Source organism: Vicugna pacos, chromosome 34 (genome assembly GCF_048564905.1).
Source record: "Vicugna pacos chromosome 34, VicPac4, whole genome shotgun sequence".
Taxonomy (NCBI): Eukaryota; Metazoa; Chordata; class Mammalia; order Artiodactyla; family Camelidae; genus Vicugna; species Vicugna pacos.
This window is the reverse complement of record NC_133020.1, coordinates 6,509,855-6,533,997: the sequence shown is the minus strand read 5'-3', so window position 1 is coordinate 6,533,997 and position 24,143 is coordinate 6,509,855. Positions and strand designations below refer to the sequence as shown.

General features: G+C 42.9%; 1 protein-coding gene across 6 annotated transcripts in view; it reads right to left on the bottom strand.

Annotated features, from left to right (window-relative positions):
- The window catches only part of KRAS (KRAS proto-oncogene, GTPase), an 85,255-nt gene that overhangs the window by 31,124 nt on the left and 29,988 nt on the right, over positions 1-24,143 (bottom strand). For 3 of the 6 annotated variants that reach the window (XM_006199945.3, XM_072954864.1, XM_072954865.1), the window contains exon 2: positions 1,201-1,322. In XM_006199945.3, the coding sequence (XP_006200007.2) occupies positions 1,201-1,322 (122 nt within the window). Of the gene's footprint in view, positions 1-1,200; positions 1,323-5,181; positions 5,474-13,043; positions 13,111-24,143 lie in introns of those variants that run through there. The other 3 variants (XM_072954866.1, XM_072954868.1, XM_072954867.1) reach the window with 2 other exon arrangements.

The following is a 24,143-nucleotide window of genomic DNA, read 5'->3' as shown; positions in this document are numbered from 1 at the left end:
AGGTGGGTTTTGTTTTTTTTAAGACATTACACATTACCGTACGGGGTATTTTGAGCTATTCTAGATTCTACAGCTGGGGACTCAGAGGAAGTTCTGAAAAATTTTACAGAGCTGATTTTAAAAATTGGTAAATATCAGAACTAGAATAAAAGCTAAGGAATTAAAGACTGCTTAACCTGGCGTAAAGACATCAAAGAAACCGTCTAACAACGTAAGTCTATTTCAAAGACGAGCTGATATTATGTTAAACTTGACATGAAGATTCAGACTATGCATAAAATACACTAATAATTACATTCTGGAGATTAGTTAACACGGACAGTTATGTGCCATTTCCTCCTACAGGTCTTTGGGATTAAATAAATCCTCATCTGCTTGAGATCACTTGAGAACAGTGCTGCCAGAAGGCAGTGAGTGGGAAATACTACCTCTCAAGGTCTCTTCCAGGCCTTTGTTCTATCATTTTGCTGTCGGCCTTTCCTTTGGTACATTTTCATGAAACTGAGAAAGTCTGAAAATTATTCATGGATAAATTTATAATAAAAACAATTCTAACATTTCCTTGAGTAAATCGAAAAAGGGCTGCAAAGCAGAGGTAAGGACTGGCGGTGGGACCTTTATATACATCACCTGATAGACACACACATAAAAGCAAAGGATGAGCTATTTAAAATGCATCAGGTAGCTGGAGGTTCTCCACTACTTCATTGTGAGGAGAAAACATGAAAATACTACTAATTAAGTGTTATCAGTTCAATCGTCAAATGACTGCACTTCACCAAGACAAATCAACTCTACAAGTGACATCAAAATACCAAAAACTCATAGAAACAATAACCACATTTTTAAAAATGACTGTTAGATATGTCTCATCTTACAGATGAGATGTAAATTTACATTCTCACCCTCTGAAAAACACTTCAAATTAAAATGTACATGAACTAACACAGAGTGAAAGCCATGGATCCTGGTATCATTCTCCTGGGAGAAGACAAGCCGGGCTCTCCATATCCACGGTTACATATAACACCAGCGTAAAGCCTTGAAACCCATGTACATTTCAGATCACTTAATAAAAGTATTATCAGCATAACTGCCTGGTAATGAGCAGTCACAGAAAATGATCAGAGAAATCTTTTTTTGGTGCCCAAAGGATGGGCTTGCACAAATCAATATGCGTCGTATTAAAACAAGATTTACCTCTATCGTAGGATCATATTCGTCCACAAAGTGATTCTGAATTAGCTGTATCGTCAAGGCACTCTTGCCTACGCCACCAGCTCCAACTACCACAAGTTTATATTCAGTCATTTTCAGCAGGCCTTACAATAAAATAAAAATAATTAAAATGTGACTAAATTAGAACATGGGTCACACATGAGATTAATACAGTCCAAACACTCTTATCAATACCTCTTAACACAAATTCACCTTTACACGGGAAATTATTTCAAAATACCTTACAAAATTCAATGATGAAAACTCCAGTTGACTACAGATGTGTACTGCAATGAACTGTACTTCATTTACAAACTCCCCTATCAGCATTTGAGAAAAATGCATTCAGTGTACATAGCCCTTTTATCTTCGACTCAGGTTGTTCTATCTGAAGAGCCAGGCTGCTGTTCTGCAGCAGTTAATGGCTCTCGAAGGAGCACGCCATGACTTCACTGAGTCCAAGTGTCGAGCACACTGCTCTATACCCCGTGGACACACCCACACAAAACTTGTTGACAGCTATCTCCTCCATATTCCTCGTTGGCTCGGGCCCCTAAGAGTTACGAGTGGATATGCTGAATGTCTCTGTCGTAGCCAACAGCTGTAGAAAACTTTTTCAAGGCATCATCACAGTAGTTTTCCTGGACAGTTAGCAAGAATCAGATAGGGGTAGGGGAGAGAATCATCAAATAAAGCTGGACGGTATATTGGGGAAATAAAAATTGAGACACTACAGGACAGTATCTGGTGGCATTTTAATCTGTAAATTATCTGCTAGGAAAAATAACAGCATAAAATCTAAGAAAACTTTGAGAATTCTGAATTAACTATTTAGTATAAATAATGTGATCATCAATCCACAGTATATAATCCTGTATCAGTGCTGAATAACAGCACTTTGCACAAGAAAAATATAATATGTAAAGTCAAGCACTGCTTTTAATGAGAATGTTTAAAAAATGAAAGTGAATACTCCTAGTAATCCACATGACTTTTACTCTTTGGTTCTCACACACCATCTCCCAACAGTAGCAATAAATACTGACAACTGACAAGGTGAACAGTGCAAGACAGAAACACGTTTTAGTCAGCTGTTTCAAACTTCTTGAAATAAAAATGAATTTATCTATGTTAATCTCCTTTCCCTCAATAACTCCATGATACTATTAGAAGTAGTGAACTGCAGAAAGAAGGGCAGTCAATGCCCAATCATTTAGTAAGGGATAAGCAGTTCCAGACTAAGGGATGTGCAGATACTGCGTATAAACACTATATACATGCAGCATCCTATTCACTAAAGACCAAGAATTATCAAAATAGGCCCCTTCACCCCCCCCCCCCAAAGTAATATGGTTTTCCAAGTGATAACATATGAACTAACTCCTGCCCTGTTCCCGAACCCACTCACAAAGAGCAGACAGGCCAGACAACTGTTACATCACCAACTGTTGCTCCCTGGCCTGCTCTGTGCCACCTATAGGCTTGTCTAGGGCCACTACAAACATGTATCACATCCTGTTTGCTCCCCCTTTTTATTCCAAATACTGGCCATAGCCAATGGGATAGGTTAGGATAATCACACCAAAATGTACCCTCTGGTTCCCTGCTCCCCCCACTCCCCACCTCCTCATGAACAATTTGGATAGCATAGAACAGTAGTTCTCAAAAGTGTGGTCCAGGAACCCATTAGGGTTCCTAAGACTTTTGAGGAGGGTCCAAGAGGTCAAAAACTGGTTTCATGAGACTGCTATGATGCGATTTACCCTATCCACTATTACTCTTTCACAAGTGTACGGTAGAATTTTCCAGACGTGTGATCACAACAGATTGAATACAGAAGCAGCTATGAAGACCCAGCTGTCTTCTATTAAGCCATACAATTAGAGAGATTTGCAAAAGTGTGAAACAAAGCCACTCTTCTCACTAATTTTTATGTTTGTTTTAGAAAAGTTACTTTTCATTAAGAATTCTATTTATGTTACCAAATAATGGGCCTATTTCTTTTTTTGATCCTCAATTTTAATTGCTATTTATGGTAAATGTTGACATACTCCAGACTGGGACTGTCAATAATTGTTAAGTGTGTAAAAGGGTCTGGGTCCTTATGACCAGTAAGTTTGCCAGCCTTGGAGATATTGTGGGCAAATACTGGATTAGAGCTTAGTTGTGCATACATGTGTGAATTCTGAAAGACACACACCTTCTGGTCTACTCCTTTATGCAGTGCTCATTTCTAAAAAAAATCCTTCACTTAGACTTTAAAAAATCAAGCAATATTTAAATCCACGAGAGAGATCTGAGTTCCCACAGAGTCTTACTGAAGATCACAGGCAAGAAGGAGCCCCCTCACCCAAAGCTACAAAAGCGAGCAAAGGGTGGAACTGGGACCAGAAGCAAACATTTTGTTGAGGAAAAAAAATGTTTCACTTTTTTGGTCATAAAACTCAATTATCATTTCATTAACCATCTCTTAAAACCAAGAACGCCTGTGGATGGACACCGTCTCAAAGTAAATAGTACTGATATCAACCATATTTCATGTCTATGGTCTATTCCACGTTCGAGTCAGCATTCTGGACCTTAGTCACCTAAGAATGACATCACCCACAAGGTTGATTCTGAGATGATGATTACGAAGACTTTTTTCCTTCTGGAATTCCTTTTTGCATGATTTTCTTTTTCCCATTACAAATATAACATGTATACTGTGTAAAAATCAGAAAACACCTTTCTGTTCTTAACCCTTTGTTTTGATGGGTATCAAGATTTAAGAAGGCTAGTGCAGGACTTCAGCCACAGCATGCACATGCCTAAGAGTATTTCAGGCGGTTGGCTGGCAGACTGCGGCAATTAACTCCTCTTTTAAGTCAGTTAAAAAAAAATATCGTGCGAGTGCTGTCTATGAGTACTGTAGTAACTCCTGGCATGGGGGTCAAATTTGTACGGACGAAGGTAATACAGAAGAGATGGGGGAGAAGGGCAACAACACGCAAATTAAACTTCAAGTACGATTTTAGTTATTGCTGTCTACACTCAAGTAGCCAGGAAAAAGCCCTGCTTCTGCTCTGCGGCTTTTCTGCGTGTGTTTTAACTCGGCAAAGCAAAACAGACCTTCTGGGATTAACTTTTTCCTTTTCACTAAGTCGCAGGCTTTACATTGTAGGGTGTTGGCCACCTGTTCTTCCACCACCATCTCTACCTCCACCTCCTCCTTTGTGGCCACAGCAATGTCACAGCCCATATGTGGGGGAGGGGAGCAGTCAGGAACTCGGCTGCAGATGTATTTTTTCCAAACACAATAACCTCAAACAGTGGTCCCTAAGCACTTTCCTATGCTCCTCCAAAACGTGACCTCCCCTCTTACTCATATAGCCCCCTACACACTGAAAAGGACCACTAGCCGTCCAGTCTGCGCTGGAGGGAGAAGTTTATACCTTCGTCCTAGAGATGCGAGATGCAGCAGAGAAGGCAGCAAGCGAGGCAGCCGAGTGCTGGGAAGGGAGGAAGAGTGCGGGAGCGAGGGGAGAGGGAAGGACGACGAGGGGGAGGGGAGGCTGGAGCGCAGCGGGGGTAACCTCCACCGGACCCGGCCGCCCTGAGGGGCAGCCCGCCCAGCCCGCGAGTTTCTCCCCGGCCGCCTCCAGCCGCGGCTCAAGGGGAGGAGGAAGGAAGGGGTTCCCCGTCCAGGAAGCAGCACCAGCGGCGGCCGCCTCCAGCCTCACCCTCCTCAGCCCCGCACCGCCCATTCCTCATTCCCCGCGTCGCCGCGTCCCCGCGCCTCCCCCTGCAGACCCCCCCACCCCGCCCGCCCGCCGGCCGGCCGGCCCGCCCAGGCCGCGCGCCCGCGCCCCCTCCCCGCCCCTGGGGGACCCCTAATTCATTCACTCCCCGGCGGCCCCGCCCGGCGCCGGCGAGGAGGGTCGGGACCCCGACAGGGGCCAGAAGGGGTGGTCCGCTCCGTACCTCTCTCCTGCACCTGGGAGCCGCCGAACCTCTGGCCCCCGCCGCCGCCTTCAGTGCCTGCGCCGCGCTCGCTCCCAGTCGGAAATGGCGGGGGCCGGGAGTCCTGGCCGAGCCGCCGCCACCGCTGCCGCCGCCACCGCCGCCGCTACCGCCGCCGCTGTGCCTCCGCCGCCGCGGCCGCCGCCTAGGGAAATCGAGCTCCGAGCACAGAGATGAGTTCGGGGCCGGGCGGCCGCAGAGGGCAGAGCTATCGATGCGCTCGGCGCTCGATTCCTCTCCAGACGGGCGTGCGGGGCGGGAGCGGCTAAGGGCGGTGTGGGAAGAGGGAAGAGAGAGCCTGATAGCGCCGCCGGGGAGCGGGAGGGGGCCGGGCCGGCCGCGGAGGGGGCGGGCCGGGCCGGCGGAGGAAGCAGGCGGCTGGGGCGCTGGAGGTGGCGGGGGTGGGGCGGGGCGGGGCGGTGCCTCGGCGCGCGGGCGGGAGGGCGCCCTGGAGGCCCCACGCGGCGGCCCGCCCCCGGCTCCCGCCGCAGAGCCGAGCCCGCAGCCGCAGACTGGGACCCGCGCACCGCGGAGGCCCGGCGGCCGCCCCGCCGCGTCCCTGCCGGGTCCGCCCGGAGAAGCTGCGAAAATCCCGCCAGCCCTGGGGTCGGCCTACACTTGGGCACGTTCATTTACTATCTTTTCCTGCAAGTAAATAAACATGCAGTCATCAAAAGTGGGAGGCGACTTGGGTGACTTAGGGAGAGACCCGGCCGCCAGCTCCCCAGCCCGGGGCTTTCTGAGCACGCCTGGGTGATTACCGGTCTCAGCACTCTGGGGCTGGGAACGCAGCCCCAGGCCCAAACAGACGCCACACATCCTTTCATCACTGAGGAAGGGGGAGAGGGTCTGTTGCTTTTGTTGTCTTAGTCTGGCTATTTCGAAGCCATCACAGGTCACTCTAAATAGTGACCATAAATGTACTGAATTGCCCCTGACGGCATAAGCCAGAGACAAATTGTTTTTAAGTAGAAGTGCCCTTAATAGTCTAGACCTGAGGAGAATCATTCAAACATTAATTAGAAGACAGATTAATCAGTTAACGTCAGGGAGTTAACACATTAAACAATGGAACAATTAAAACTGCTAGCATGCCCAGAGTCTGCGTTGATAAACTACCTGGAAAGGTTTGGGAGAGCTGTAAAGATGGAGGCCTGGCAGACCAGCACCTGTACCAATAGACCCATCTGAGTCTCTGCTTGCAGTTTTGCCCCTCTAATCCACGTCACAAAACACGAATAAAACAGTTCTTTTAAATCCCAACTAGTATGTCAGTAAACCTAGGCCTTGTACCAGCCGTCTTCCTATGCCTTATGTGGACTGTACTCTGCAAGGGTGGTTCCTGTCTCGCTCTCCTAGCACCTGGTACCAGGTGGAGGAGGCAGAAGAGAGGAAGCAGAAGACAGGGAAGGGAAAAGAATATGCCTGCTCTGGGTCAAGTAGGTGCTAAGTGTTGTGCATATGTCATCTTACTTAGTCATCACAACAACCTCATGAAGTCAAACACTTTTCTCTATTTTACAGTCCACCTTCCTAACTTCTAGACATACGTGCAGGTTCCTGGCTGTTTCTGAGAAACACAGGCAGGTTTATTCCTCAGGGGCTTTGCACTTGCTGCCCCTTTATCTGGAACACAATATATATCCACAGAGCTTCCTTTGACACTTACTTACAAATCTTGTTCAAATGCCTTCTTCTAATGAGTTTCCCAAAAGATCATGGTTGATACCACATCTCTCCCTCCTCCCAAATCCTCTCTCCCTGCTTTATTTTTCTCCAAAGCTTTACATCAATGTATCATATTTGTTTTGGTTTTTTGTCTCTCTCCCACCAGAATATAAGCTCCATGAGGGCACAGATTTTTGTGTTTTATGTTTACAGCTACAAATATAATAGGCACTCAGTAAATGTATGGAATGTTGAATGAAGGAAGCTATGTACCCAGCTTTGGAACAGTGTGAATCTAAGTCCTTACTGAGACAGAATGCCTTCAAGTATCTGTAGCCTCTTTTACCTTCCTACAAAAATCTGCCTTTAAACTCACCCACATCACCTTCTGATAAACCACACCCTATGGAGTCTAGAAAAGTGTCTGCACACAATAGACACAATGAGTTTTTGTTAAGTGAACGATTTTCACTTATTTCTATGTTGCTTTGTCATCACTCTTCAATGTAAATCACAGATTTGTCCAACTTCAAGTACATGCTAAGCTCTTGTTTTCTCTGACAGCTGCTAATACAATGTTCTCTCTGTAGTTGGTGCTCCATAAATCTTAAACGGACTATGCTAGAGAGGAGGGGAAAGCTTTCCATAGCACGTTTACGCTGACTGTAAAAATTCTGGCGTTAGCAGAACCCTCATCCCTCTGCATGTCTCAGTTTTCATCTAGACTCAGGATTCCCCAAAGCAGACCTGCATCCCAGTCTCTGTTCGGTGCACCCTCCACTCCTGCTTCACCTGGCACGCTTCCTCTCTCCTTCCCTTTCACTTCTCCAGTGCTATCTACGTACGCATGTCAAGCGTTTCCACTGTCCAGCCCTGACTGCTTTCTCAGAGCCAGCTGCCTCCTCCCCAACACCCTTTCCTGGACACAGGGCTTAGAGCCGTGGGTCTCAAAGGAAGGCACTTCATGAACCACCGGGCGTAATTACAAAAATGCACATTCTTAGGCTCCTCCTCCAGATAGTCCATTCAGTTGGTCTAAAGTGAAATTCATTTTGAACAAATCGGCTGACCCTCACCTGATGGTTAGCAGTCTGAACACTGGGAAACTGGTCTGGACGCTCACAGTCCTCTCTTCTCTTGGCAGCTGCACTTGCTGCGAGCTTTGGGGCTTTCCTTCCTCAAGCCTGGTGGCCACGTTGAATAGTCTCCCTGGCTCTCTCTTTCTTTGCCCTCCCCAAGGACAAGCACCCAGGCCCACACTGGGACCAGGATGGGGAGAGAGAGGATAATAAAAATATATATAAACTTGGGGCTTCCAGTCTTGCGCTAAGACGTAAGTGAAGTTTTTGCCCTCTACCGTCCCACTCCTCCGGGAAGGCAGCCACGTACACGCGTGCACACGTGCACGTCCTTCTAATTCTGTTTTGTGAAGATCGTATTAACCCTCTTCTGCAGATAGAATCAAACCCAAAACAACAGGAATGCCTTTGTGTTAGCTGGGCTCTCACAAGACATAAAATGCCAGGACGTGTTAAGAACATGGCGAATGCTGCAGATTTATGTAAAGGAAATAAGGAAACCTTAGAAAACCATATCACGATATGGCCAGAACTACTGTTCATTCCAGGAATCCACTGCTGTCCTCGTGATCCAATGACAGGAGCAGGTGCCCTGCTCAGCCCCTCACTGACAAGCACCCATTGCCCGGACTCTGCTGCTTTAGCCATTCTCCCGAATCAGCATCTCCCTGCTTCTTCCTCATTCACAGTCACAGCCTCTACTGCTATCTCTGCTTCTGGTGACCGCTCTCTGTGACTTAAGTTTAAAGCATCCGAAGAGAGAGGATCTGAATGCATCTGTCATTCATTGTTCAATAGGAAGGGTCTTGCTGGGACAGTCTTCCTGATGGGCCACCTGATTGGTGACTGGCCTTCTTTACATCTGCTTAGAGACCATTGCCTTTGTTTGGGTGCCAATCCTGGATGGAGACAGTGGTGGCTGAGCAGCAGGACACAGAGCAGGGAAAGTCAAGCAGGAGGAGCCACCTCTCCACACACTCCCCATCAGTTGTCTCAGGTGGGAAATTTGTACCGCTGAATGGGTGCTACTTAGCTCACTTATCCAGCACATAGTCTCCTCTAGACACTTATTTCATTAGACTGTGCCTTCCTTTTTTGCATATCTGTTTTCTCCACTAGGTTGTTAACTTCTCAAAGTCCATGCCTCATTTAACTCTATATCCTCTACCTCTTGGCCCGTAGTAGGGCCTCTATGAATATTTCTTGTAGAGAATGACATTGAGACAAAACTTCAGCCCTGTCTCTACCTAGTTGCTTCATTCTCCTCTTGCTAATTTCCCAGACCATTTCTAAACAGATATCCAGTCATCATCTCAAGTGCCCATCCAAACCCAAATGCCCCATCTTATTCCCCCAAACTAATTCCCTCTCCCAATTTTTTTCCCATCTCACCACCCCCCACCGTGGCATCATGACCCTTCAAAACATTCTGATTTGAAAACTTAAATGTTTAACCCACTCCACATGCAAGCTCCTTTTAGTGATACTTCCTAAGTATTTTCTCACATCTGCCTCTTCTAGCCTGCTCCTTCACACCTGCGTTACTAGAACAGCCTCCTTGGGATTTCCCTACCTCCTGGTTTTCTTCTTTTCAGTTCAGGTCATATGCCATTGCCAAATGACTCTTCCTTACACAGGTCTTTTGTCATCATCAAACATTTACTCTGTACCTACTCCATAGAGGCTGCACGCATACAGATTATATATTTGAAAAGTGCAGAGTTACAAGCCAAGTTTCTAATGAGCACCTAAAGACACTGATAATTACTTTGAAAATTAGAGGGGGGGATGATCACTGGCCCCAGCTAAGCCTTCCCTAAGACTGAATCTTGCTTATAAATCTTTAATAACTCTTTATATCCAACTGCATCAAATCCAAATCCTTGGTGCCTAACTTTTGACGGCACCCGTGACCCGGCACCACCCTGCCCTGGCACCATCCTGCCCCGTGACTTTGTACCCCACATTTTCCCAAAGCAGACGTTTTCCTCTCCGCAAGCAAATCTCCTCTCTGTGCCACAACACTAGGAAATCTCCTCTCTGTGCCACAACACTAGGCTGTTATGCCCTTGCTCCTTTTTTTCAGTGGGCATCTTTGCTAGAATTTACTAACCTCTTTTAAGATCTAGAACAAGTCTCGCCTCCTTTTTGAAAGCTTCCTTAATGATGCCATCTCTTTTAGATCTATTATTTCGTATGGGTTAATCATATCTCCCCAAGTAAATTCTAAAACCCCAGAGGCAAGAAATAATCTTAGGTGTGTGAACCCCACCCACCCCAACAAGCCTCGTTCACTGCAATTACTCAGTAACTACATGAATACATATAATGCTCTTATCAGCAAGGTAAACATGATGAAAGCTGTGTCTGAGGAAGATCAGAATGGCAGCTAAATGCAGAAAAGATTGAGAGGTAAAAAGACCTCAGGTCAGGTGTTTTGTGGACGGTTTAAGAGTACCCAGTGACAGTGGGAATGGGGCATTGGCTGAATTCACTAGTCCTGTGAATGAGAACAAATTCGTGCATCTCTGCCAGCTTCGAGCTCAAGAACGCAGCAAGGACATAGTGGCTACCATTTGCTAAACTCCTCGTCTGAGCCAGACAAGTTTTAGACACTCTTTCAGACAAAGAACACATCTGCCCCGTATCTGTCCACTCTCCTCTTCCTCACTGCAACCACTGCAGTCCAAGCCACCATCCTCTGCTCCCCCGCCCCGGGGAACAGTCATCAGCTAACGGGTTTCCTGGCTTCTGCTCTTGCTCCTCTGCAATCATTTCCCATAGCAGAGCCACCAGGCTGAATCTTTTCAAAATGCACATTGAATCATGTGACCAGATCATGCTCTCCAAAGACTTTTCATCACACTCAGAAGAAAAGTGAAACTCTTTCAAGCGTTTCATGAGGTCGTTTTTACCTCCTTTGAATCACACCACCCGTGACCTTTCTCTTCACTAGGCTCCAGCTGCCCTACCCCCCAACTAGATTTGTCACCTTTTTCTTCCCCGTAGGTAGGTGTCAGACTCATTCCCTCCACAGGGCCTGGTACCTGCCTTCTCCTGCTCTCTGGCCTCTTCCTTTCTCCCAGGTGGCAGCTTAACACCAACAAATCAGCGAGAGATTCCCCAACACCCAGCCCAAATCAGCACTCCCCACCCTGGTCTCTTACTTCTACCCTTCAGCTAGTCCCCGTTTAGCACAGTGGCCTGTTTTATTCCTTTACTTAGCACATATTACATCTGATATTATCTTGGTCATTCATTTGCTTGTCTGTTCCTCCCCTGAAATATAAATTTCATGAGACAGGGACCCCTCCCCGCTCCCGAATCCTCAACGCCCAAGGAGAGCTTAGCACATAGTAGTCAATACAGATTTGCTGATAATTTGCTGTAAAGAGAATAAAAGAACTAATAATCCATTCTAAGTGAGGTCTTTGCAAGTCAATTTAAGTGTCTTACTTCTGTTTCTGTCTACCTAATGCAATAGTACTTCACTTAATGCTTGTTTTGCTTTAAAGAAAATTAGATATCAGAAATATTTTTTAAAACTGCTTCCTTCTAATTCCCCATGGAGGTGCTCATTGGACAACCTGTAGATTACAAGCCTGATTTTCCTAGTTTCCATCTCTCCTTAATCACAGTCATTAGACACGTTGTGAGCTGCTTCTATTCCATTTGTGGTAACGTGCATTCAACAGAGCTTTACTTGTGCAGGTCAATTTAACATTCTGGAATCTAGGGGCATTATTAACCTTTTGGGACCAGGTGTCTAATTCAGTCTCCATATGTCCTCAGTTGAAAGAAGCAAATCACTTTTTTTTCCCCTAAATTCTTCTAGTCTCCATGGAAGATTATTTGCCTTGTCAAGTATCCAGTGAAAAAAACTATCTTTTTAAAAGCAGCGAGAAGAGTAGCATTTTTTTTTAACATATTTGCAAATCTCCTGAATGTGTGGCTTAATAAAAGAAACTAGATCGTATCTGTTCCTGCATTCTGTCTGCTTAGACATCACACTTAGAATCTAGAAAACGTCACTATAAACTCATAAGAGAAATGAAAGTGAAAACAGAAATTAACGTCTTCGTATTATTATGAATATAGGTTTGACCCTGCAGAACTCCTAAAAAAGGTCTCAAAATCTCCAGGGATAACTGGACCACATTTGATAACTGCTGTTCAAAAGAGCTCTTTGTTAATTTTTTTTTTGCTAGTTAAACAGGGCCACAGTTTAATGAAGACCAATGCCATTGTTAGCGTTTCCAAAATGATTCTTTTACTTCTCAGAATTGGCTCTCCGAGTCACTATTAAACAGCTTCTATTGATAATGGTATGTGGGAGAAATTATCGCCAATGTAATATACAGATTTGTATATTTTGTAACATATACAAAGGTAAAACAGATGCCCCCAGTCATGTCCTTCCTTGCAATAATCGAAAACTCTTGTTTTTAGGGTGGTTTTGTGTTCTTGAGGATCCTGAAGCAGTTTACAAGACATTAATTAACTGAACATCCCAAGACGCCAAGGAAATGTTTTCAAATATAATTTCTGGACATTTTGCAGACAGTTTAACTAACAAACTGGGTAGAAGGGCTTGTCCAGGCTTGAAGGAAAGTTGTGAGCAAAAACAAAGCATTTATCATCTATTTATTGTGACTATGAGAGCACTATATATTCCCCATATTGTTTTAATTTACCAGGTTTGTCAGGAGTATGGATACTGTGGTTATAATGAAAGTTTCTACTCTCAGTGTCTCAACAATACTTGATTTCTTTTTCTTTCTTCCTTTTTACCCGCTCCCCCTTTTCTTTCTCTTCCTTCCTTCCTTCCTGACTTCCCGAAAAAATACCAAAATTATGAAAATCCTCAGACACTAAATCTTTGCCCAGCTCCATGAAACACCTTGGCTCTCTAGAAGTCATCACTAAAGTGACTCCAGACTCATATTTTATCCCATCCACTGATGTTCAAGTCAGTCACAATTAAGATCTTGTCATTCCTCTGTTTAAAAACCTCCAGTAGCTTTCCATCTCATTCAAGAGCAAAACCCTCAAAATGTCCACAAGAGACCCCATTACCTTCCTAATGGCACATCCTCCTCCCTGGGCAGACCAGCAGGCGCTCACCTCAGGGCTTTGGCACTTGCTGTTCCTACTACCTGGCAGGCTCCTTCCCTCAAACAACCCCATAATTCACTCCCTCACTTCCTGCAGGTCTTTGCTGAAAGGCCAGTTTCTCAGTGAGGTCCCTGTCCACCTTATTTAAAACTGCAACTTCCACTCCAGAACTCTCTCTCCTCTTTATCTGCATTTCTTTTTTCTATAGAACTTATTGCCATCTGTCACACAATATGTTTCACTTACTTATTTGATCACGGTCTTTCTTTCCCCGACTAGGAACTATGCTATACATGAGCTAGGATTTGTGTCTATTCTAATCATTGTTGAATTTCTATCACCAGAACAGAGAGTAGACACTCAAAAAATCTGTTGAATAAAAAAATAAAGAGATCCTAAAATGAACTTTGACATGTGTCAGAATGATAAGAATGTGGTCAACCACAAAAATATACTAAAATATAATAAATATGTATTTCCAGAAAACCATTCTGAAGTAAGCTATTACATCAACAAACAAAGACTAATGGACACTCCAGTCAATTGTTTCTCCTGGCTTGTATTTTAAAGTTAATAGTAGGTCTACCCAAATATGTTCTATTAACAGATAAAATTGTGAGGAGAGTGCAAATTCTCATGATTTTAAATTTTTTTATTTTGGTGGTGGGGAGGTAATTAGGTTTACTTATTTATTTATTTTTAGAGGAGGTACCGAGGATTGAACCCAGGACCTCATGCATGCTAAGCATGTGCTCTACCACTTGAGCTGTACCCTCCCCCCTAACTATACCCTCCCCTCTTCCTCATGATTTTAGATGAGAGAAGGGATTTTACCTTTGAACATGTCAAATACTTCTTGTTTTCTCTTTCCGGCTTAGAATACTTATTAGCCTGAAGTTAATGTCATGGGAAAAAAAATCAAAATGAACCCTCCATAACCAATCTAATTTTCAAAGTGAAAATTTGTTGTGATTAAATATATTTACAGATAAAATCAAAGAGCAAATTCTATGCCATTGTAGGTAATTGTTGATAGAGTTTGAAACAGGAAAGTTTAGAAAACAGAGAAAAAAATGAAAAACTGTGAGAGTCTATGTCTAGTTAAGACTGGGAAGGTGGATGCATACAGATGGCGGGGGAGTGTGTCGTGTGTGTACTTAACCCACGTGGAGTAACGCTTGCCGGTGAGAACATCATCTAGGCTCGCAGCTGTCAACCAAGCAAGGCGTTGAGATGATTTAGTTGTGTGAATATCTACAAGTCATTTGTAACTAATATTAGAGTATCTCATACTCGAGTTGGCTGGCTTTAAAACATTTAATTCATGTTCAAGGTTATCCTTAGCGCAAGCTTCCCAAGCTGACTTGAATTCTTTGACGCTTTCTTGAGTAGGAGGTGCAGCTAGTTCCCATGGGAGTGTATGATGACTGTGATTATCTTCCATCATTTGTGCCTCAGAGAGAAAAAGACTGAGAATCATTCTTTTTCTAAGGGAAATCAGAAGTCCTGCAAAGTAAAGAAAAAGAAGAAAGAAAAGAAAAGCTTTGATGCCATTATCTATATACTGCTGGGCCATCTTTTTCAAATATTTCTCGAGTAGAACACTTGAAAACCATTCATGGTGAGCTTGCTTTCAGATGGTTAGAGGCAGGCTGCTGAGATGCACGTAAGTTCACAGGGTGAAATGTGAGTTTATCGAATTCTAAAAGGTGTGATGTTACGCATTGCAACATTAAGATATGAAACTCAATATTCAAAGGTAGATTGCTTTTGGTTTTCTTCAAATCTAAGACTTCTCAGAGCATTTGAGAATAAATTTTTTTAAAAAGCATCACTTTGTAAAAGAATTTGGGACTGGGTAGGTTTCAGTAACATCTCTACCCAAAATAGTAAACAGTGTGTGGAGTGGTTTTTGTTATTCTTTATGTGCTGTTGAAGAAACAAGCTGCTAGAGAATTTTGCATCTTGCATGCCATCCTATTGCTATAAATTAAAGAAAGATGTGCAGTATCGCTGTGGTACTGGCTTACCATAAAGAGCTGTACTAAATAAATAATGAGGATGCATATAAATGCAAGATACACACACAGATAGTAAATAGTGACACTGTAAAGTATGTACTTTTACAATGACAGTAACCCACATTGCCTCACCTGGACTTTTGTGCTGGGTTCTTAGCTAGTCCCAACCCCACCCTCACTATGGTTTCCCCTCTTTAATGCCACTTCATATGCTATTTTCAGATTAATCCTCTTCAGGCACAGTGCTGACATCCCTTCCTTCTTCAGAAATCATAAACACCTACAGCACAAATACTTACAGACTCAAGTTCAAATGTGAGGCTACTTTTCTACCTTCGTTTCCCATTAGTATCTTCCTTCAGGTGCTTTACTTGAAGCCAAATTTCCTTCCTTCCCTACTTTTGCTGCCACTAAGAATTTGTCTGCTGCCTGGAATTCTTATTTTGTCTGAATCCTCCCTAATCCTCAAACACGAGTGAAGCAGGTTCTAATGGGGGTGGAGTAGAGAATCAGGTATAAGATCTATGCCTTGGGTTTATGGAGAAGCGGATCCAGAGGGCCCTGTATGTCCATGGATTCCACATTCGGGGATTCAACTAACCTTGGACTGAAAATTTTTAAATTCCAGAAAGTTGCCAAAAGCTAAACTTGAATTTGCTGTGCACCCAGCAACTATTTTCATAGCATTTGCATTGTGTTAGGTATTATATGCAATCTAGAGATGATTTAAAGTATATGAGGGGACTCACAGACCTAGAAAACAAAGTTATGGTGACCAGGGGGAAAGGGGGTGGGGGGAAAGGGGGTGGGGAGGGATAAATTGGGAGCTTGGGATTTGTAGATATTAACTACTATATATAAAATAGATAAATAACAAGGTCCTACTGTATAGCACAGAGAACTATATTCAATACCTTGTAATGGCCTATAATGAAAAAGAGCCTATGTATAAATGAATCACTATGGTGTTTACCAGAAATTAGCACAACATTGTAAACCAACTGTACTCCAATTAAAAAAAAAACGTATATGAGAGGATATACATAGGCTGCATGTAAATACTATGCCCCTTATATAGAGGACTTGAGCATCCTTGGATCTCGGTATCTGCAGCGGTCCTAGAATCAATTCCTTATGGGTACTGAAGGACTCACTGTACCTTCAAATGGTATCACCCTTTAACTACTATGTTCCTAATGTTCTTTCCAATGTATTTTCGTCTTCCCTTAAAAAACTTTCATGACAACATAAAAACTTAAAAACAGTTAAGAAGTCCCATTTTTGGAAAATATGTTTCAGGGAGCAGTTCCTCCCTCACTCCCAACTAGGCACCCTCTGACTTCAAGGCTCTGCTCAGATGACACTGTCTCCATAAAAGCGTGTCTCTGATTCTCTTCAACAAGGAGTAATTTCCATTCTTCTCAGCTCTCGTTATACTGTACCTACGTCTTTCAGTCAATATCTGTGGGGCCTTCTAAGTGTCTGGTGCCGAAACTGTAAGGTTAGAACAATCCCACTGCTAGGTATTTCATTTAACCCTTAAACCTATATTTTGGTTGTGTCAGGAGGGTCTTTTCGGTGTGCAAGGAATAGGCACATTGCGATTCTCCCCTAATTAATAGGACTAGATTGTGAAGCTCTGCAGGGAAGTAAGAGAAGGAGCCACAGTCTCTGTAGTCAAATCAGTGGAGAACACAACCTGAATCCAGAACATAGCGATGCTCATGCCGGGACCCTCCAGGCTCAGAGGAAGCTCTAGCGATCTGCCGTCCCCATTCTCTCTACTCAAGCAGCACACCATGGCTTGCTCCTTATTCTAATTTTCTGCTATCATAATGACAGTAACCACCTATTTCTATATCTTCAGCTTCAGCCACATTCCCAACAAACTTATTCTCTGCATGTCTCACATTCAAACTTCTGGAAGGTGAACTTAATCAAGCTGGCCAGTGAGGGAGTCACCAATTTTAGACTCCTGTCTTGGGCAGAGTTTGTGGCCCAGACAACTTCCAGATTTAGGTGCTGGTCTCAGATCCATTGGTATGCATCATGTACACAGAAAGTAACAATTTTAAGCTGTGTTTCTTTGAAGGTGGCTATGACTACATCAGACAATCAAAGCTTCATACCAGACATACCTTTATTGTAGCTGATTGTAATGTTTCATAACTCCCACTTGGATTGCAACCTTGTTGAAGACATAATTGTGTTCCATTCATTTTTGCATCCTCCATGGAGACTGGTTTTAGTACCTGGCACACAGTAGATGCTCAATAAATATACACTGAGAAGTGCCAAGTTTATACCTTGAATATAAATCCTACGCCTCCCAACAAAACGCTATAAAGTCCAATATGGCATTGCTTAGTCTCCAAGGTGGTTATCTGTGATCCCTGTTCTCAGCAGCAGTCACACTAAAATAAAACTGCACTGCTTTTATATGTAATTCTAGCCAGAAGGGTGCAAAGCCAAAGGTGGGGGTGGAGGTGCAGGTCCTTTGTCATTTTGCTTTTTGCTCCACTGTGATATGTTATAAACAGTTTTATAAGGTTTCACTAGAGCTGAGGGCCTCTACATACATATAAATTGCTGAACTAATTGCCAGTTGATATTTTAAATATAGTAGAAAAGAATTTTAGAGATGGAGCAAGAATGTGAAACAAAGTTTATGTCTCAGATTCTATGACCACATTTCCAGTCCAGCTCTGATTTGGCAGCCATCCAGAGGGGCCACATTAAGAAGCAGATGACATTCTGAAAAGAGAGAGTTACTAGTTCTTTTTCTTTTATATATATATTTCTCTCTGAGCAATTTGTTGTTTCCCCATCTTCTTTTTATCTTCTGTGTATTTCTAGGTAGTGGTTCTACGCTCACATAAAGCAAAACATTTTTATTTTTTTGTCTTTAACACTACTCTCCTAGAACCTTTTTACCACTAGGTTTTGTCTCATATTCACTTTGCAAGATTTCTCTACTTCTCTAACCCACATTATCTATAACGGTACTTTGTCATATGCATTTTTGATAAGTATATGCTTCTTTTAGTAATAATCTTTCCTGGAAAGAATACTAGTAAAGGTAAGTCCATAAAAAGTGTAAAATGTTTATGTAAAATCTCATTTTACTTTCAAATCGCTTATCAAATATGAAGGCTTTCGCCCCAAAAGAGAATGATTTATTTGCTTTTCCGAATGATTACCTCACTGTGTGAAAAGAGAAACACAGAATCACTTTGTTAGACATTTAGTTGGAAATTTTTTCATCAGCAGCTTTGCTGCTTGAACTGAAAGAGCGAGGGGAATGAGTGTTACCCGCAGAGTAAGAAAAATTGTATGAATGTATGAAGCAGCACCAACCCTGCTCAGAGAACAGTTCCAGTCTAAAGCATTAACAAATTAAACGCGTGGCTATTTTGCCTTTCTCCTGGAAAAATGAAACAGGATGTCTTCTTTAGATGGTTCAATTTCAGGATCTGATCTATCAGTTTTAACTTCTTGAGTTGAACTGGGAAATTACATACATAGTTTTCATATTAAATGTTTTGTTACCCAGGAAATGCAGGCTTTCGTAGCCTAGCTCTTCAATATTACCCATAATGTATGACCATCACCATCCTCAACTTACTTATATTCAGCAAGTCTTTGTTGCAAAGCATGCATATCATTAACAGAGATAAACATACTTACCTGCAACTTTACGCACCACTCTCCACTTGCCATAATGAAAACGTTAATAGTCCAAATGGCCTTCTATTTTGTCACTAAATGTTCTTGTCTATTATTTGCAAACACAGCTATGTCACTCTCGTGCATAAACTGATACCATCAACATACAGAGCCCCCTTCAAGAATCTCAACAGAATACACCATCTGTGCATTGATTGCTCCTGCAGGAATCTGCGAGCGCTAACAATGTGTTTGGAGGCAGAGGTCCTCTCGTAGTTGAAAATTTCTGCTAGAAAGTCCTCTTCTGTGTTTACTTGGGAACAAGGACCCATAATGTCAAGTTCAGCAGCATAATTTGCTTTCCTTTAGGAGATAACTGCCTTTCCTAAAAGGATACATTCTTCTTTTTTAGGCCTACACCAAGGGAGTTTCAAGATAGAATGCAAATTATCTTATAACAGCCCAAAGTAGAAGCACGACTACCAACCAAGCCTCATCCCCAACCTTCTCGCCCACATATTCAGAGTGATGTTGTGAAAGGCTCTGATGACCTTAGCTTTATTTTATTTTTATTATTATTATTATTATTATTATTATTATTTTTATTATTATTATATGGAGGTGCTGGGGATTGAACCCAGGACCTCCTGCATGCTAGGCATGGGCTCCACCACTGAGCCATACCCTCCCCCAAATCTTAATTTTAGTTTCTGGTTTTTTCTCTAATGGGAAAGTTTCCCTTTAAATATTGAGAGCAGTTTTTTAGAAATTAGGTCTCCTTAGTAACTCAGCAATTCACAGACCCCCTCCGTCTGGTTTTGTTGTTCCTAAGGACCTGTTTTCTCTCCTCTCCTTCTCCACTTCACCTTAATACTTGATCAGAAAGCCCAGCGCCTGCACCAATGATAAAAAGGAAGGTTATATTAAAATTATTCATAGAAATTTATATCTGGACTCTCATGATAGGCAGTAACGTGGAAACAGGCCGATTAAAGGTAGGCCCGCTCACGAAGAAAACTGAGTTATAGCTACACAGAGTAGGAAACTGACTGAGAATAAAAGGTCTGACCAGTTCAACACATTTGTTTCTTGAGCAAAACCATTTGGCTAGGAGATAGAAATATTTGTTTTAGCACCTTCCCAGCCTTACTGTAGCCTGTGGCAAACTGGGGGGACCAAATTCTTTAGTCCCCAGCCTTCTTAAACCACCTCAAGACTGAATTTGGTGCCTTTGCTCCCACTGTGTTGATCCCTATAGGAGCACTTATTATATTCCACAGCCTTTGTTTCTTTTGTTTCTTGTTCACTAGAGTGTAAGCTTCTGGAGGTCAAGAGTCATATCTTGCTCATTCACACATCAGACAAATGCTGATCGAATGTTTCAACGTACCAGTCACTGTTTTGGGTGCTGGGGGTACAGTGGTGTAAGAACAAAACAAAGCCAAACAAACAAACAAAAAAACTCCCTGCCCTGGTGTGGTCTGTAGTCTGAGAGGTTCAGTGCTACATTGTGTTGCCTTTCCCAGACCTGCCTGCCTATGTATTTTCTCTGCTTTGATGTCTCTTACCCCCTCAATGTCCTCATTCACTGTCCCTGTTCTGACTTAGTCTTGCTCCATGTCTGTTATTCAATACACATTCGTTGAATTGAGTAATTGCTTCTCTGTGTTCAATGGAGACATGGCCTGTGGCATTTCTAAAGTCAGAAAAACATGAATGGGGGGTAGGGTATAGCTCAAGTGACAGACTGCATGCTTAGCATGCACAAGGTCCTGGGTTCAGTCCCCAGTACCTCCTCTAAAAATAAGTAAACAAATAAACCTAATTACCTCCCCCCTACCCCTCACCCCTCCTAAAAAAAGCATGAATACATTGCTATGGGGTCCATCCAGAGGTAATGTGGGACCTGAAAAGAAAGATTTGTGGTGATGACTCAGGTTTGCAGAACAGAAGGAGTGCCACAGGGTCCCTGTGGCAGGTCAGTGTCAGTACAACATGAGCTCAGAGTATCAGCTGCGCAGAGATGAGGGGGCTAAGAACATAAAAATGTAACATGCGAGGTACCAGGAAATTCCCTTCACTATCTAAGAGTGTAATCCTTAAAGAACTGGCAGAAGCCAATGAGCTGGTTGTAACTGGGTAGGTCACCCTAAGAAATACACATTTTCTTCTTGAATCCTGTCCTGCTAGGATGACATTTTCTAGATGGGAATGAAAGTAAAGGGAGAATGGAGGTAAAGCTGGACAATGGACAATGAAGCTTCCCTGAAAAATCAGGGGCAGAGTCTATTCTAAAGATAAATCAAAAGATGGATAGAAACTCCACAGTGGGACAGCAAGCTAGGATTAAGGTACAAGGTGGCCTATAGGCCCTTGGAGGGAGGCCTGTGGACTCTGAGAGTTACCAGCTCGAGGATCCAGGTTTAAGCTTTCTGTATTATTCTCTCCTGTTGACCTCAGCCTTCAGTAAAAGCTTGTTTAATGTTTGCAAACAAATAAGATACATATTTAGCACAGTTGTACTAGCCAAAAATGGACTCTAGGAGATTGCCAGTATAGAATATGGTATAGCCACTTAAGAATGTCGTGTTGCCACTAAGAATGGTGGCACATAGAAGCATATTTACTATCACTTAGTCTCAGTATGTTCAGTGCAAATAACAGATTATAAAGTTGTATGACCCTGTTTTTTGTAAGAAGGAAGAAATATTTACATATGTGTTCGGAAGGCTTTCTAGCAAACTGTTAACGGTGAAAAATAGTGGGTGGTAAAATGCAAAGTTCTTATTAATTTTTAAAAATTTTAGCAATAAGTTTGTTACTTATAAAATAATCAAACAGCATATAATTTTAAAAAATAGAAATAACAAAGCAAAGGGAATCAGAAATAAGAATCGTTCTTGTAAAGACAGTACAATTGTTACAGCTGCCAATTTGTGGGTTTCCTTACCTATGTCTGTTTTTTCCCTGAGTGATCAGGAAATGAAATCCTTAAAACAGAACGTGCCTGGCTTGTTCAAGTTATAGGTAAGTCCCGAGCACCTGTTTGGTGCTGACAGGCAACGTCATCGCTCGGTGTGCATCAGTGAACAAGTCAGACGAAGCTCCTGCTTTCACAGAGTTGGGAACCTAAGAGCAGAATCACGCTGACAGTTTGCCACCATCCACTCCACAGCGGACTGGAACGAGGCCTGGCTTTGCAATCAGGCAGGAGTGGGTTCTGCCATTTTGCCTGTGAAACCACGCAGTGAAGACCTCAGTCACCGTTGCCCAGGGCACAGGGCACCCGCCAGTACACCGTCTTCACCACACGGCCTAGAATCATGCCCCTTGGCTTTCTTCGCCTGGACTCCAGCAAGCTCTTTGAACCGTCGCATCCCCTCTATTAGAGTTCTCCTTCCCTCCCTAAGGCTGACTATGCAGTAAGACTTTCCCCTTATTACTTTTCTTAAATGAGCATTTATTTACTTAATGGAGCAATATTTTAAGTGGTGCCAGTTAGACAGTATGGCTAGCAAATGGACAGAATTTTAAAGTGTGTGTGTGTGTGTGTGTTTAGGAGTTGTGCTGGTGAGACTGGGGGAGCATCCTTAGCACCCCTCAAGACTGCACTGCCATCATAAGGGACTTACTAAAGCAGCAGGTCCCTGCACTATTTGCTGACTGAAGACCTTAATGAAAGCAACGCCTGACAACATGTTTGATAAATGAGTGGTGTCTACTCATACCATTTCCTTGAGGCCACCAAGGAGAAGCGGCCATTCATTCATTCATTCATTCATGCAATACATACATACTGTGCGTATTTCATGCCAGGCATTGGATTGCATGGCAAAAACAGAGCAGTGAATAGGACCAGCAACACTCGTGTTCTCACGAAGTCTACAGCCCAGCAGCAAAGCAAAACCTCCCCCACGTAATGGTTTCCATCTTATTATAAATCCCATGTGCGAGCACTAAGAAGGCAGCAGAGCAGAGGCTCTTTGCAGTGACATCAAAACAGAACCAGGTTTATTCTCAGTTCTGGTGATTTTTTTTTTTGCCCAGATTCTATGTCTTAGAAAGTTATTTTTTTTAACCAACTTTTTCTTCAGAAGATTCCCATTTACAAAGGGATTATTTTAATTTAATTTTAAAAATAAACTTTATATTTCAGAACAGTTCTAGATTTATATAAAAATTGTGACAACGGTACAGTCCAGTGATCTTAAATCTGTGAACTCTGGAGCAAGGACAGCCTATTTGAGTCTCAATTTCCTGAACTGTTAAGTGGGCAAGATGGAGTGGCTTTCATAGGTTTGTTGTAAGAATCAGAAATAATATTTATAAACCATCTCACACTTGGTAGGTGTTCAATAAATTCTAGTTCTCATTATTGCCCTCCAGCCTGTGATTGGGTTCAGTTAAAAGCTAACGTCATTCTTGGACTCACAGGCAAGTCATTTATAGCCTTTCAATCTGTGTGTCATCTGTCCAAGGGACATTTGGGCAGCAGCCTCATCTCCAGTGTGACCTGAGTACACTCTGTTCAAGGGCAGAGTCGTGCCAGTGTTGGAAAAAGAAAAATCTTACTCTAGGAATTCTTGACTATGTAACCATTAAATCATGGCCACTCTTTTAGACAACTGACATACTTATTAGGCTGGAAGAATCTGAGTTACAACCCTTCACGGTTTTTGGCATGCCTGTTCCAAGCCAACTGAATTCAGCCAGAAATGAGTATGATCGAATGACTCACGAATGGTGAGAATGGCCAACCAGCCAATTGGAAAAAAAAAAAAAAAGAGAGCGAGAGAGAGAGATTTGCAAGAGAGCATCACCAGTGATATTTCAGGCTGTGCTGATAAAATGTGCGTAACTACATCACAATGTGTATTTTTTAACAAAAATCTATCTTCACTTGACTTTTATAAAAACATTCTTTTTTTTTAAAAGAAAAGTGCTGAGATTCATTGCTATGAGGAAATACTAATGATTATTTTTACAGAGAACATTTTTCGAACACTACTAACATGCCAAGCACCTTGCTCGGGGCTGTATACGTATTCATTATAATCCTCACTGCAACTCGGTGAGGCAGACACTGTGCGTCCTCTCTACAGAGGTGGAAAATGACACTGAATTTGATTCCAGGGCCTGTGCTTTTAACCCCCAGGCATTACCATGTTATAAGGTTTTATTCTACAAATAATTAGCGCCCCTACTCTGCTGGTTATTTATTATGCTGGTTCTGGGGATAACGGGGAACAAGAGACATGGACTCCACCCTCACAGAGTGCACAGCGCCAAGGAAAGGCAGTCAGTTATGAAGGGGGTCTCAGCAAAGTTTGCTAAGTATTATAATGCGAGCAGACTAGGGAACCAGGGGAGTCGA